Below are 14,601 nucleotides of genomic sequence, written 5' to 3'. Positions count from 1 at the left end.
TTCCGATTAACCTGAAAGTTTTGTTACTTTATCAGCTCCTCCGATTTTTTTGTTATGTGTGATATTTACTCAAAGTAAAGATATTGAAACTTGATGAACAAGCATATTTTTTCTGTGATTATGAGTTGAATTAAAGTTTTATGACAGGATCAGAATGGACCATGAGACTGAAATTCAAATGGTATTTTGATTATTAAAGTATATTGGGATGCTCTTCAAAATTAAGATGAATAAATTAGGCTTTTTGAAAATTTATGAAGTTGTGATGTTTATGGATTGTTGAGAAATAGTTGGACTTTGCTCTGGATTTCAGATACGCTAGAAAGAGATATGTTTTCAACTTAAACAACTTTTTCTTTTGTGTTTTGTATCTTTTTTCTTCGAAGATCATCTTTGCACAACCATAGAAAATATTCATGTTATTTCTCACAGTTACGGAACAGGTCCTAAAAAAACCTTATATATCATATGTAAAACTATCCAATTTCATCGTGAAATGAATTTAATATTCTTTGCTCCTTTGATTCTTGCATTTCTCTCTTTTTAAAAAATATAGAAAAAAAATTTTTTAAAAGGAAAAATCACAGGAGAACGTAGAGGAAGAAGGTTGTTTACGCGATCAACGTGATGGTGGTGGTTTTTTTGGATTGACTCAATCGTTTGTAAGGCTTGGTGTTGTTGAATGGGTTGTGATTGGCTGGGGATTGAAGTTGTGCTTTCTACTTGATTTTTCGGAATTTTTAGAATGTTTTATTTGTCTGATTGATTGTTGTGGGTTTGTGGTGATGTTTTTTTTATATTTTTCTGTTACTGTTCTACGTTTGTGATAATACTTTGGTTTCGAAATTATCACTAAGTTTTGATTATGTGTGACTAAGGCAAAACTGTATTGTTCTTGGTTAAAGTTTTTAGCAAAAAAATTGTTTTTGTTGGAGAAATCTCTTTCTGTGTGTATTAAATCATGTTTGGTGATCCGTATCTATCTTCCGTATCAATAATACCAGAGATAGTTACTATGCTATTGTTTTAGATTAGCTGCGAGAACCTGAGCAAACAGGTGACGATACCTAGTATATATATAAAACTCGTTTTCCGGTTCTTCAGAGCTCAAAGTATGAACGTCTGCCACCTTCGTTTGCCTCTCAGCTTCACGGTCAATTCTCGATTCTCCGAGCCTAATTTCTATCCCAATTCCAGACACTTAACACCTTCCAGGTCAACTTTCTTCCACCCACTTAGCTTTTTATAATATATCATTTTGTGGTTTGTTCAATTTCTTTTTCTTATTATTGGGATTTATTTTTTGGCTAGCTTTTGTATCTGATGTGATAATTGGGGAGAAAAAAGATCCAGTCTTCATGTATTGTATGTTTTATGTACTTTTTTAAAAAAATTCTTCTCCTGGAACCCCTTTGGCCTTTTCTTGTTTGTTTTAGTTTATGTGCGCTACTATCAATTGCAGGTTGAGAATTTCTCACCGTGAAAAGAAGACATTTGAACAATGGCACCGGGAGCCGATAATTTCATGTTCGATCGAAGATTGTTCCGAAGCATACCCGGAGCGCATACAATCTTCTGTTTCAAAGAATGCTCAAGAGGTTAATAATTATTTTCTATGCTGATTTTTGCTTCTCTCTTTTTTTTTAAAAAAAAAAATGGAGTTTAAAGAAACGTTCTTGTAATTTCAGGCTGTTTAGTTCTAGATAAAAACTTACGTAAGACGGTCTCATGGATCGTATTTTTGGATCGTATTTTGGGGGAGACATCTCTTATTTGGGTATCTATGAAAAAATATTACTTTCTATAGTAAGATTATTACTTTTTATTGTGAATATCGGTTGACTCGACCGTCTCATAAGAGACCTCCTTTTATTTCTATTGTTGTGGTTTTATGCTATGTTTAGCTTTGTGCATCGTACCCATGGATTTTCAATATTAAGATCTTGCCTTAATCCAGCTTTCTAGCTGTAAGTTGAATGAAGTGGTCAACAAGAATGCTAGTTGCATGTTTTATGTGTTTGGCTTATTAAATTAGTGTGAATCTTAGATTTATTTGGTCATGTAACTGGTAAATCTTGTATTTTGAAAATTAATGTAAATCTTGTATTTTGAAATATCTGAATATATAAAGTTCTTCTATTAGTGGCTTCATTTATGGTGCATGTCCTATCTTTAGATTTTTGCACCTTATTGAGGAAAAGTGCTTGGGTTAGCTCTTTGATTTCTTGCTTGCAGGAAGCTTCTATTAACCTAAATCTTCCGAGAAGAAGTTTGTTGGTAACTTTTACTTGTAATGCTTGTGGTGCACGATCGCAGAGATTAATAAACAGATTAGCTTATGAACGTGGACTTGTATATTTACAGGTAATTTTGTTTTGAGGATTTCTTGTGTCATAATTTCCAAAAATGTTCAAAGATTATGTGCTGCTCTTCTTTGCTCTGTACGAAGTAGTAAATTTTTACCATTACAGTTATTATTAAGCAAGGGCATGAATATCCTTAGGGCAAAGCCTTTTATTTGCCCGGCAGAAAATTTTTATGGTGATATGAAATAAATTTAAAATATTATAATTTGCTAAAAAAATATTATTTAAACTTTTTACCATCCGATTCTGAACTCTTGGTTACACCCCTGTTATTAAGTCAGAGTAACAAACGTGAAGTGACCTCTTGATGTATATAATAATACAATCGTGTGATCTTTTTCTTTTAAATATTTAGGGCCTTCCTAAATTCAAATATCACTGTCTTATTATTTTCTTCTTCTCGTATCTTTCAGTGTTCAGGATGTTCCCAGTATCACAAGTTAGTTGACAATCTTGAACTTGTGGTCGAGTACAACTTGCAGGAGGTAGTAGATAGTGATACGAGTACAGGACAAGTCTAGAACCAGCTTCTCATTATTCACAAGAAAATGAAGAAAAGATATTCTAAATGAATGTAAACGTTTAAATGAATGTCATATCATATTATAGTTGATATTGCAAAAATATTATGATCACGTAGCTAGAAAATTAGAATTGATGCACTGATCTACTTCTGCATGCCAATAAAGATTTCTCATGTAAAGTCTTGTGAACCAAAGCTTGTGACTGCAAACAAGGTGGGCACGGCTAAGCCAGCTGTTGCTGCCATTATAAATCTTCTTACCTGCTGACTAAGTGATACTCCTCCACTCCGTAATCAAACATTATGGCATTAGATATTTTCGCAGCAATTTGAATTTTGAATACAATTTGATACCTAAATGGGAGAAAGACTCGTACCGAATTATGGGCCTGTGCTGGTGCTGGTACCTGTACAGATACTGATGCATGATGCTTCTTGTGCTTGTGCCTGTGCTCACCAGGTATTGATGAAGGTGGGGGAACCAATTTCGGCATGGGAATTGGTGATGCTATAGGTCCTTCTGGCGCTCGTTTTGATGGCCCTTCGGATGGTGAAATGGGTGTTGCTGGTGCAGATGCTGGCGTTGGCTGTTGAACTGTTGTTGGTGCTAACTGCTGAAGGTGAAACAATTGCTGGCAAAGGTGGTGATGCTCTTGGCTGGGGTGGACTTTGTTGTGGGGTTTGAATTGGGTGTTTTGGGTTTGAAGATTGTTGAGGAAGAGATGGTACAGGCGGTAATGCAGATCAATTTGATGGACTCGATACAGTTGGACTTTCTGAAGGCTATGGTGATGAAATTCGAGGTGGTGGGACTTGAAGATGGCATAGATGATATATGCGGCAATGCTGGTGACTGAGATGGACTTGGAATTGTAGGACTTTGTGGAGGTGGAATTTGAGGTGGTGGGACGGTTGAGCTGGAAGATGGCAAAGATGATACAGGCGGGAATACTGGTGACACAGATGGGCTTGAAATGGGTGATATATGTGGTGATATCTGTGGAAGTAGTGGGGGAGGATATAGAGAATGTGGGGTGATTGAGCTTGGGGATGGTGGAACAACAGGTGGCAAAGATAATGCCTGTGTGATTGGAGGTGTTGCATCTGGTGCTTGGGCATCGGTTATGACCAGCCAAACACAGAAGCAAGCTGAAAAATAAACCCCCCAGTAATGTAGCCATTTTACCAAGGTGGAGAAGAGCTTAGCTTGCCCAATATATAGAGTCGGAAGAAGCACGAGAGATGTGGAGAATTTGGTTGGTTACATATCACAATTCTTATGTATGAATTTTACAAGTAATAGCCGCTGTAGGTGCATTCTCGGAATTGCTTTTCACTCAAGACTATGAATGGAGCAAAGAATTGGGATGGTAAATTAAATCTATTTAATAAGAGAACACTAATCAGGTGTGATGGTGTTAGTATTATATATAAAAGTGAAATTTGGGCCAATTGAACCCTACTCTGATATGTGTTCTTGAGCATATATATGACCAAGTCCAGCCCAAAATGGTCTTCTTCCTAAATTTTCTTTTGAGGATTCTTGCAACATTGTGTCTTTATCTTTCCAAGCGGGAAAAAAAAGTACGACAGAAATCTTTATTATTGTAACAAATAAATCGGCATTTTCCACCAAACAATGTTGTCTTCTTGTTATTTGTAGGCTTCCCTCCAAGTCAAAAATGTTGATGTAATGAACTTTATAATACGGACAACGTTAAGACGATAAAACTACAAAAAACTAAGTGTCACAGTCCAAAGAAGATTCAGTTTTCATGGCCACCGATTGTTTTTTTAAAAAAATAAAACGATAATGGAGAGAAAATATACAGTTTGCTACGTCTCTTTTGTGCATTAAACAAAAGCTACCAGTATGACTATGAAAATATGTTCTTCTGAGAAACATACATCTCAGATACTTTTTTTACTATTATATCCTCGGAATTTAATTCGACTCTACTATAAAAACATAAAACTCGAGGTCTATTTGGTTGGATTTTGGGCATCTACTTCTGTTTAAAAATAAAACAACACACATTTTAACATTTATACAAACGATTTTACTTTATTTTTACTAAAAACAATTTAAAACTAAACTTATTTTAATATTTTTTTGAAGCTACAGCTTCTTTATTCAAAATCGCACTAAATATTGACTTGTAGACTAGACTGTATAGGAAAATTTGTGGAAAAAAATCTTTGTCAAACTAAATCTTTGAAAAATAATTTTTCCGAGTGTATTTGAATATATTTAATTACAAATTAATTTTTTTGTGGAAAATTGATTAAGATTATTTTGATAATTATCCCGCAACGGGAATAGAATTATGGAACAAATCTCATCGGGGTAATACGGTAATATCCACACGAAGTCTGTGCCAAAAACTAATATTTGCTTTATATATAAATCCGCCTTCCACCTTCAAGTGTTCCCAAACAAAACTGAGAATCTGAGATATAGTGGCGACCCTGAGAAGAAGAGGTGGTTGTCGTTTATGTTTCTCTATGGTTTCCAAATACATTTCCTAGAGGCCGTCAGTTTTTGAGTTTACTGTGAGCATTTTCTGAATTTTGTGTGATGAAATAATTTCTTTACGGGTTTCTTGTAGATTGTTGTTTGATTTGTTTTGTTTGCAGGAATTTACTGCGAGTCGAGCTTCCCCGTTGATTACGACAAAGCTGAAATTTTTTATGTAACTGTGAGTAATCAGCTTTCGCATTCTGCATATCCATAATATTTTATATTAGTTTAGCGATGGTGTTATCTTATTCCTTTTTTGTGCATCTGAAATTTGGCGATGGTTTTACTGCCTAAAATTATGGCCGTTTGTTTATCAGGTTAATCTGCATTTGAATGTACTGAACAGAGGCTTTTGCATTAACCTTTAGTTTTCTTGTAAACTTGATTGGAAACTAAACGAAATGAAGGTGGCTTATTGGGTTTTTTGGGATATATTAAATTTAGAATTGTTTGCAGTCAAAATATAAAAAATATCCTCTTTTATTTTTGGCAAGTCCTTCTTGAAGTCATTCAATTTGAATTTTTTTCCTTTTTGTTAAATGTCAGATATCGATTATGCTAGTGAGGATATATGTATGTGCATGGGCATTTGTACGCCTTTCCTGGGTTAGAAAATCCTGTTTTCTTCATGAATCCATGACCAAAGGCTTGTAATTTTCTGATGACTTCAAGCCTTTGTCTTTTTTCCCCATTCTTATTTACATGTTTTTTTCATTATTCTGATGTGTGACGTTCGATATGATTTTTTGTTCATACATAATTCTTTTGATTCATGCCAAAGTTAAGAATCCATACTGCTTAATGGAGAACCTGTTTGGAAAAATGTCCCTTTTTTTCGCTTTGGTACTCTGGAATTTATACGTGTTTAGGTTATGGTCATGCACATGAGGCATTTTCTTCTGTTTTTATTGATGACTCTCGGGTTTCAACTGATCTTGTTTCACCCTCTTTATTTATCTTTATCTTGCAGCCAAGAGTTCATGAGCTAATGGAGCTCCAAAGGTGGTAAGAAAAGGTCTACTGGTAAATTCTACGAAGCTCCCCTTGGTTACAGCATTGAAGACATTCGACCAAACGGCGGTATCAAGAAGTTCAGATCTGCTGCATACTCCAACGTATGTTTCCACACTAAAACATTGTACTTAGTTTTCATGATTTGTTACTTCTAAGTTCTATATATCATTACGCTACTGACTTTAAATTGTTTTCTTCCTATCTCAGTGTGCACGCAAGCCGTCCTGATATTCCTAAGCTAGTTTAGCATCACGCCTGTGGTGTGGGCGAAGAAAGCTATCAATCATTGTATTTTTGTTTTATTCCTGCACGCACTCCTTTTCTCCACTTCTCGGTTACCCTTCTTTGCATTCGTTGCTGTTAGCAATTTTTGTTTCTAGAAATGGCTGTGCCAGTATCTGCTATAGGTTTTGAAGGCTTTGAAAAGAGGCTTGAAATCTCCTTTTTCGAGCCATATATCTTTACCGACCCCAGAGGAAAGAGTCTTCGTTGCCTTTCCAAAACACAGTTGGATGAGATTTTAGAACCTGCTGAATGCACCATAGTTGCTTCACTGTCAAATGAATATGTTGACTCATATGTCCTCTCTGAGTCAAGCCTCTTCGTCTATCCTTACAAAATTATCATCAAAACTTGTGGAACAACGAAATTGCTTCTGTCCATCTCACCCATACTGAAGTTAGCCAAGACCCTTTCTCTTAAAGTTCAAACTGTGAGATATACCCGTGGAAGCTTCATTTTCCCTGGGGCTCAGTCATACCCTCATCGAAATTTCTCTGAAGAAGTTGTTGTTCTAGATAGCTTTTTTGGAAATCTTGGTCTGGATGGAAGCAAGGCATTTGTTATGGGTGCCTCTGACGAATGTCAGAAATGGCATGTTTATTCTGCAAGTGCAAGCTCTGTGGAATCTTCGAACCCTGTCTACACACTAGAGATGTGTATGACTGGCTTGGACAGGGAAATGGCATCTGTTTTCTACAAAAATGATTCAAGCTTCGCAACCCTGATGACCAACAAATCTGGCATAAGAAAAATTATTCCAGAATCAGACATATGTGATTTTGAGTTCAACCCGTGTGGATATTCCATGAATTCTATTGAAGGAGCTGCACTATCTACCATCCATGTTACCCCAGAAGATGGGTTTAGTTATGCAAGCTTTGAGACTGCTGGGTACGATTTTAAGGTGGTCAATCTACGCCTAATGATCGAGAGGGTTTTGTCGTGTTTCCAACCATTGGAGTTTTCCATTGCTTTGCATGCTGACTTTGGTTCTAAGCTATCTCAACAAATTTACATACTGGATATGAAAGCTTACTCCAACACCGAGAAAACCCATGAAGAACTAGGAATGGGTGGATCAATTATTTTCCAGAAGTTTGTTAGGACTGCATCCTGTGGATCTCCTAGGTCTATTCTGAAAAGTCATGGAACAGAGGAAGAAGAAGAAGAAGAAGATGATGATGATGATGATGATGATGATGATGATGAAGAAGAAGAAGAAAAGGAGTAACGTTTACTGTTTATTTTTTTATCTGCTTTAAATAAAAGATTGCGCTGCCTGTCTCCGCTTTGGCTTTTGGTGGATCTACATTTTGTTGACTGAATTATGGACTTTGCATCGGCAGCAATATGATTATGTTGGTTTGTTCGTTTAATTGTGTCTTCTATATTGAAAGATGTTTGAAGACAATAAGTTTTAAGTCGATAGAAATGTAGTTCAGAAATTCACTATGCTTCCTCGATAGATGCTAAATACGTAAACCTCAAAAAAGGACCAAATTTATACGTTTAAGCATAAGTATATTGGATGGAGAAATCATCAAATTTCTTGATTATTTTTTTTCCCCACAAATTACAAACACTACCTAAATATGTCCAACGATTTGATTTTTTAATCAAGTTATTGGATGGAGAAATCATCAAATTAATCATCTCTTTTAATGGAAGAGATCATTTCAACTAATAAAATTGTTTTTTACTACTTTAATAAGTAATATTGTTATCGTTATTATAATTAATTGATTATTAATTATTTAATTTTGTAATAATATGATTCAACAAAATTACATGTTTTTATCTTAAAAAAAATTTGTCAAATTACTTATATACGGGAAGCTTTTATGCATCGCGGTCCTTTATTAAAAAAGAATTATTCTTAAATCGTCATTAACAAATTAATTACCACCCATGTTAAATTATTATTATACTTTCAAATTATATATTTAATATTAAAATTTAACATGGTATATATACTATGCCAATAGTTACTGACACACTACTTTAAAACCACCCAAGATATATAAAACATTGAAATTTAGACTTGCTAGCATCTCCTTGTGCCATGCCATGGCTTCAGCCGGCGGGCTTCTGGCCAACTGGGATGACTCCTTTCCCACCGCAACCGCGGACGCATATCCCAGACATGCACTCGCAAAATTGGCAGTGGTACTTTTGACAAATCGGTAAGCAATCTTCAGTCACTAAACAATGTGGAAGCTGCACTGACCCGCCGACTTTCAGCATAGGACCTGCCAATAATTGTATGTTTGAATAAATTATATCTTGAAAAGAAACAGACACTTAAATTTTTTTAAAAAAAAAAAACCAAAAGTCAAAAATTTGAAGGCAAAATGTTTAAACTTTTTAAAAAAACTAATATACCTGATATCATAGCCATGAAAGCTAACGCCAATATGAAAAGAACTTTGTTGATAGCCATTGAAGCAGAGTTGGTGCTGGTGGAATGGAGATGTCGAGTTTAATATATAAAGATAGAATGATCAAATAAACGAGAATTTTATTTAAATGCGCGTCATTTATTGAATAGTGGTTTAAGGTTACCAAACTTGCTGGTTTATTTCCAAATATGTTAAGATACTTGTGGATTCATAGACCATTTTTGCAAAATTCATTACTTTCAACAAATAATCAAATTAGATTAGTGCAAACTTTTAAACTGGAAGAGTAGTTAACGTACCATTCATACTAGCCAGTCAATCCATCCGGATATTTGTCTCAGTAAGTGCATATCCTGCGGTTTTTGAGTCGTATCTACCCACAGGAACATCCCAATATGGTCCACCAACCTACAATATGTTCACAAACAAAAATTTAAAACTTTACCAAGTAAGATAAATAAACCTATGATCTCCAAATATTTAAATGAAATTCTCTTTTAATTTATGTGTAATACCAAAACAACAGCATCCCTTGCAGCAATTGTGAGAATATCAGCACAAGAAACGACTCCAGGGCACTCAGATTCAAGCCGGTTCTTGATCCTGTCAATAATTCTGAATCCTTTCAAAGCATGCACATTGTTTGGAGCTCTTTTTTATCCTTAAAGTGTGATTGTGTCATCCAACAAAACTGATCCATCACATACCTGTAATGTAAAATCTCGCCGAAAAGGACGTCATGTTTTCATAGAATATGAATGGAGTTGATCAAGAATTGTGATTGATCTTGAGATTTAATTACCTGAACGAGGCAACCATGAAAATGTAATTTCAAAATCAAGGCTGCATCACGTGGCATCAGAGAGCACCGCACATTCCATTTCTTTCCTAACTATTTCGAGCACTGTTGGGAATGTAGTTTTGTAGTAATCTAATGTTAAAGTGGGCTCCCTAGCTAGCAAACCTGAAGAGGAAATTCCAAGAATTAATGCTAAAAGAAGAAGCCCTTTTGAGTTAAGTAAAAGTTCCGTGTTTTTGGTGGGTTTTTTAGTAGTTCCAAAAGGGGGATTAATTGTGAGAAATGGTGAAAGTGTGGTTTAAATAAGTGAACTTTGTAGGTTGTTTTATCTAAATTTAGCTCTTAATTTAGCGTATAGAGATGTGATTATTTGTTTGCAACTTCTAAACATGTTCATCGGATTTTTTTCATTATTTAGGGAGTGTTTCTTTTATTAAAAAAATGATTTTTTCATGTCCAACGATTTGATTTTTTAATCAAGTTATTGGATGGAGAAATCATCAAATTAATCATCTTTTTTAATGGAAGAGATCATTTCTGTTCGATATTTTCATAGACTAGCTGGGCGATGCGAAGCACCAACAGTCAAAAATAACAAAAGATCATATCACATAAACTAACTGGGCGATATTTGCCTTGATCGGTCCGACATTCGACAAACCCAGGTCGCGCTCGTACACGCTTGCACACAAGTCGAGCCTTTTTCCACTGCAAATCAGGCCCATGATTTGCACTCCCTGCGCAGGCGTGCGTGAAAGAGAACATCTTGACCAATCGTTGTCACACCTCCATAAAGTGTAACACAATATCTAATACTATTATAAATATATGAGTTTGAATTGTAAGCTTACCTTTTTACCCTTTTATTTACTTTATAATTTGTCATGTTCCTTTGGTTTTTTTAAGTAATTTCTTATGTTGGTTTAATATGTTAATTAATAGTGTACTTAACTTTTATTTGTGAGTTATTTTTTATCTTTCATTTGTTTTTATTTGTCATGTCATGGGTGTTCTTTAAGTCAATTTTTCATGTCATTTAATATGATAATTAATAACGTATTAACTCAATCAAATTAATTCTTATTTTGATTTTACTTGATAATTATATAATGTTTACTTTAAAAAATTGCTAATATTACTACCAATTTTTATTTTATTTTATATGAATAATTAATATGTACTTAACTCAATCAAATAAATTATTATTGATTTTACTTTGTAAACTTACTATTTTACCCTTTTTGTTTATAATTTGTATAATGTTTCATGATGTCTTTAAGTTATTTTCTATATTAGTTTAATAGGATTATTAATAGATCACTTACCCTCAATCAAGCTATTTATATTTTAATTTTAATTTTATTTTTAAATTCAAATTTAATACTTTAATTTATACACTGACATCAAATTATAGCAAAATCACTCTCATAATGTTATTACATTAAAAAATTTATTATATTACGAACATTAAAGTAATAATAGGAAGACGAATGGAGATTAGTGACATTGAAAAAAATTAAATAATTAAAAAATATTAAGGTCATATAAAACATCTTCTTCTCATTTACAGTAGAGATATTTTAAGGCTACTTATGTATCGACAAATATATGTGATTGAGAGAAAATATTTGTATGTAGGTGATTTCAATATAAGCATTTAAGCCATTTAGTCAATTTTCGATATATGATGTTAAATAAATATTATTATCTATTAAATATATGATTTTCATTTGTAACCTTACCATTTTTTGTTTTACAATTTATCATGTTCATGATGTTATTTAAGTCATTTTTTATGTTAGTTTAATAAGATCATTAATAATGTACTTAACTCAATCAAACTAATTATTGTTTTAATTTACTTTTAAATTTAATTTTATTTACTAAATTTATACATTTCCGTCAAACTCATGAAAAATATCTACCATATTGATGATAGGTAATAATGGGCAGATGAAGGGTGATGACTCGGATTGAATAAAAATAATTTATTAATAAATATTAAGGTTATATAAAACTTCTTTCTCCAATTTAGAATAAAGATATTTTCAAACTCTTTATGTGTCAATAAAGATACATGATTGAGAGAAATGTTTGTATGTAAGTTATTCCAAACACTGTTTTTAAGCTATTTAGTCTATTTTTTATATATGCTGCTAAATAAATATTACTAAATAATATGTTTCATTTGATCATTTTGTGTTCTTGCAATGAGATGAGTTTTTTAACATAGCATTAAATGTTTTGGTGTTATATGTTGTTTGTATTGATAATGTTGTGTTTGTATTCCTTATGTCATTTGTTTGTTCACCGAAAGAAAATATAAAACAAAACCATAAATTCCACAAAAATTATTATTTTAAATTTTTGTTACTTGAGATATTTTATTAATTCTTAAACACATAATGCATGTTTTCAGTTTGCTTAGATTACTTAGTTTGAAGCGAATTAGAAAATATTAAAAATGATGAAATGTTTCTTCGTTTTTAGCTTATATATCAGAATATAAAGAGATATTTTTTTTATTGGGACAAATGTATTTCCAGACTTCTGTCTATAAATCATTATTCAAAATTTTTACAACATTATTATATTCTCTATTCAAATTTTTTTATTTAAATTGATTGAAGGTATTTGAATTTGAGTTTTTATGTGCGTGATTATATTATTTTTGTCGTATTATTTATTGTGAAATTAGTAGGTGGACTAAAAAAATTAGTGGATCTATGAGTCCTCTGGTAGACGACAAACATGGATAAATTGTTAAAAGAGATAATATCAAGTAGATTTTTGGCATACGATTTTGTTCTAATTAAATGATTATGCATTATTCTAAATTTTAATTGTATCACAAGTTAACGTATGTTTTGTCGTTGCCAGATATATTTTGTCAATGGTCTAATATTTTTCTTTGATTTAAGAAAAATTGTGTGACTTCGTATTATATTTTTATTTTTTAAAGTTTTATTAAAGGATTTTTCATGATGATTTGAGGCACCATTTTTTCCTTTGTGTGTTTTTTTAAAAAGTAAAATATTTATGAAACCATGACGTTAATAAGACGTCTTCTCTTTATTTGAAAAAAAATATTGAAAAATTTATAAATTTTTTGAAAAATATGAGTTAGTATTTAATTTGAAAGTGATTTATGCTTTTTGTTTCTCGTATATACTTCAACTTCTTTGTTATTGTACTAAATAAATTATTTTTGAACTTTGAGTTATCATTTTTTTATGAAGGTTGTTTGTGTCAAGAATTTTTAAATTCATTTTGTTTAATATTGTTGGCGGCAATTGATTTTTCTGATATTCTATTATTTGTCTTGTTGTTTATATGAAAATATGTATGAGAGTACACCAATCGAAGCCACATATTTTGGGCCTTATGTTCTACGAAGAGGGTAATATATGATTTCTGTGAATTATATGATTTATTGGTTCTACATACATGTAGTTAAGAAATGAATCAAATTTTGAACAAAAATTTTATGACAAACACAGTGGATGAAAAAAACATGTTAAAAAAAATAATGTTGCGTATTACTATGTCCCTATTTCTGTATGATATAATTCAAACACATTTTTTTAGATATTTGAAATTAGGTATAACTAAGTGACATGAAACATATGCATATATATTTGAAGGCGTATTTAAAGCAAAATATTAAGATAAAAAATGATTCATATTTAAATTTCAACGCAACACAATGAAGAAGAAATTGGAAAATTTTATGTGTAAACCTTTAAGGTTTATATAGTGATTATGTTGTTACTTCATGGTTTGCAATATACTGATGTCATATAAAATATCAATATTTCTCAAAGAATAAATAAAAAAGAAAAATTCTTAATTCAGAAAAAGAAATACATGAAAAAAAATTGTGTATAATTCTCATTCTATTTTTAATGATATGAGAACAATTCTAAAGCTTTGTGGACACAATAGATCAATTTTGTGCATTTTTAGTAAACTGGGACATTGAGGATATCTCCAAAGCTGCCTCTCCAATGGCGGCTGTGCTATTTCACCAAAATAGCGCAGCCCCCTTCCTCTGCGCCAAACCCCTGCGCCAAATTTGGCGCAGAGGTCATTTTTTTATTTAATTTTTTAATTTTTTATTTGTATTTATTATGTTTATTTGTATAAAAAATTATAAATATTATTTAAATAATAGAAATAATATTTATTTTATTTTATTAATAATTAGATATTTAATCATAAAAAAATAAAAAACTAATTGTTGATTTTAAAAATTTTTTTATTTATGTTAATTAGTAATATTTAAAAACTAATTTGATTTAATGATTTTTAATTAATATAATTTAATAAAAACACAAAAAATTAACATAACTTAAATATATTAAATAAAATATAATAATTAATATATGTAAAATAAAAAGAATATTTTGAGAATATTCTTTTTGGTGTAATATTTGAAGTAAATGAGTTGGAGATGGATGTTGTATTTGGTGCAGAAAACGCATTATTTTAGTGTAAAATTTGCACCAAAATAAATTTTGTGGTTGGAGATGACCTGAGCCGGTTGCACTTTATTTCTTCCAAAATTATCTCAATAGATTTCGAGGTGGCTAAGAGGTTGTTTTTGTCTATTTTTTTAGTTAAAGTGGACTAACAAACTAATTCATGAGATATATGATAGTAACATAGAGAACTACTCGTCAAATAAATTCAGTAGC

General features: G+C 31.9%; 3 protein-coding genes and 1 long non-coding RNA gene across 8 annotated transcripts; 2 read left to right on the top strand and 2 right to left on the bottom strand.

The window, feature by feature from the left end:
• Positions 1–1,062: 1,062 nt before the first annotated feature.
• On the top strand, positions 1,063–3,022 carry LOC142554415 (uncharacterized). Of its 2 annotated transcripts, XR_012822189.1 has the most exons (5): positions 1,086–1,215; positions 1,312–1,365; positions 1,463–1,598; positions 2,236–2,364; positions 2,780–3,022. XR_012822189.1 is itself a non-coding variant. In XM_075665090.1 (4 exons), the coding sequence occupies exons 1-4, from the start codon at positions 1,115–1,117 to the stop codon at positions 2,885–2,887; spliced, it is 474 nt and encodes a 157-aa protein (XP_075521205.1). In that variant the 5' UTR covers positions 1,063–1,114; the 3' UTR covers positions 2,888–3,022. The 2 variants fall into 2 exon arrangements, 1 of the variants encoding a protein (XP_075521205.1); XM_075665090.1 differs by lacking the exon at positions 1,312–1,365 and having other exon boundaries at positions 1,063–1,215.
• On the bottom strand, positions 2,782–4,448 carry LOC142554406 (uncharacterized). Its single transcript, XM_075665079.1, has 2 exons — positions 3,267–4,448; positions 2,782–3,145 (listed from the first exon to the last, which is right to left on the bottom strand). The coding sequence occupies exons 1-2, from the start codon at positions 4,068–4,070 to the stop codon at positions 2,999–3,001; spliced, it is 951 nt and encodes a 316-aa protein (XP_075521194.1). The 5' UTR covers positions 4,071–4,448; the 3' UTR covers positions 2,782–2,998.
• An 859-nt stretch (positions 4,449–5,307) lies between these two features.
• LOC142554378 (S-adenosylmethionine decarboxylase proenzyme-like) lies at positions 5,308–8,074 on the top strand. Of its 4 annotated transcripts, none has more exons than XM_075665057.1 (4): positions 5,308–5,442; positions 5,527–5,582; positions 6,381–6,525; positions 6,632–8,074. In XM_075665057.1, the coding sequence occupies exon 4, from the start codon at positions 6,807–6,809 to the stop codon at positions 7,935–7,937; it is 1,131 nt and encodes a 376-aa protein (XP_075521172.1). In that variant the 5' UTR covers positions 5,308–5,442; positions 5,527–5,582; positions 6,381–6,525; positions 6,632–6,806; the 3' UTR covers positions 7,938–8,074. The 4 variants fall into 4 exon arrangements, with proteins under 4 accessions (XP_075521172.1, XP_075521163.1, XP_075521178.1 ...); XM_075665048.1 differs by having other exon boundaries at positions 5,527–5,588; XM_075665063.1 differs by lacking the exon at positions 5,527–5,582.
• A 571-nt stretch (positions 8,075–8,645) lies between these two features.
• LOC142554364 (uncharacterized) lies at positions 8,646–9,635 on the bottom strand. Its single transcript, XR_012822180.1, has 3 exons — positions 9,621–9,635; positions 9,089–9,513; positions 8,646–8,955 (listed from the first exon to the last, which is right to left on the bottom strand). It is a non-coding gene; the product is annotated as an uncharacterized LOC142554364 (long non-coding RNA).
• Between the last annotated feature and the right edge of the window lie 4,966 nt (positions 9,636–14,601).

Source organism: Primulina tabacum, chromosome 1 (assembly GCF_025594145.1).
Source record: "Primulina tabacum isolate GXHZ01 chromosome 1, ASM2559414v2, whole genome shotgun sequence".
NCBI classification, from domain to species: domain Eukaryota; kingdom Viridiplantae; phylum Streptophyta; class Magnoliopsida; order Lamiales; family Gesneriaceae; genus Primulina; species Primulina tabacum.
Note: the sequence above shows the minus strand (reverse complement) of the source record. Positions and strands in the feature narration are given on the sequence as shown.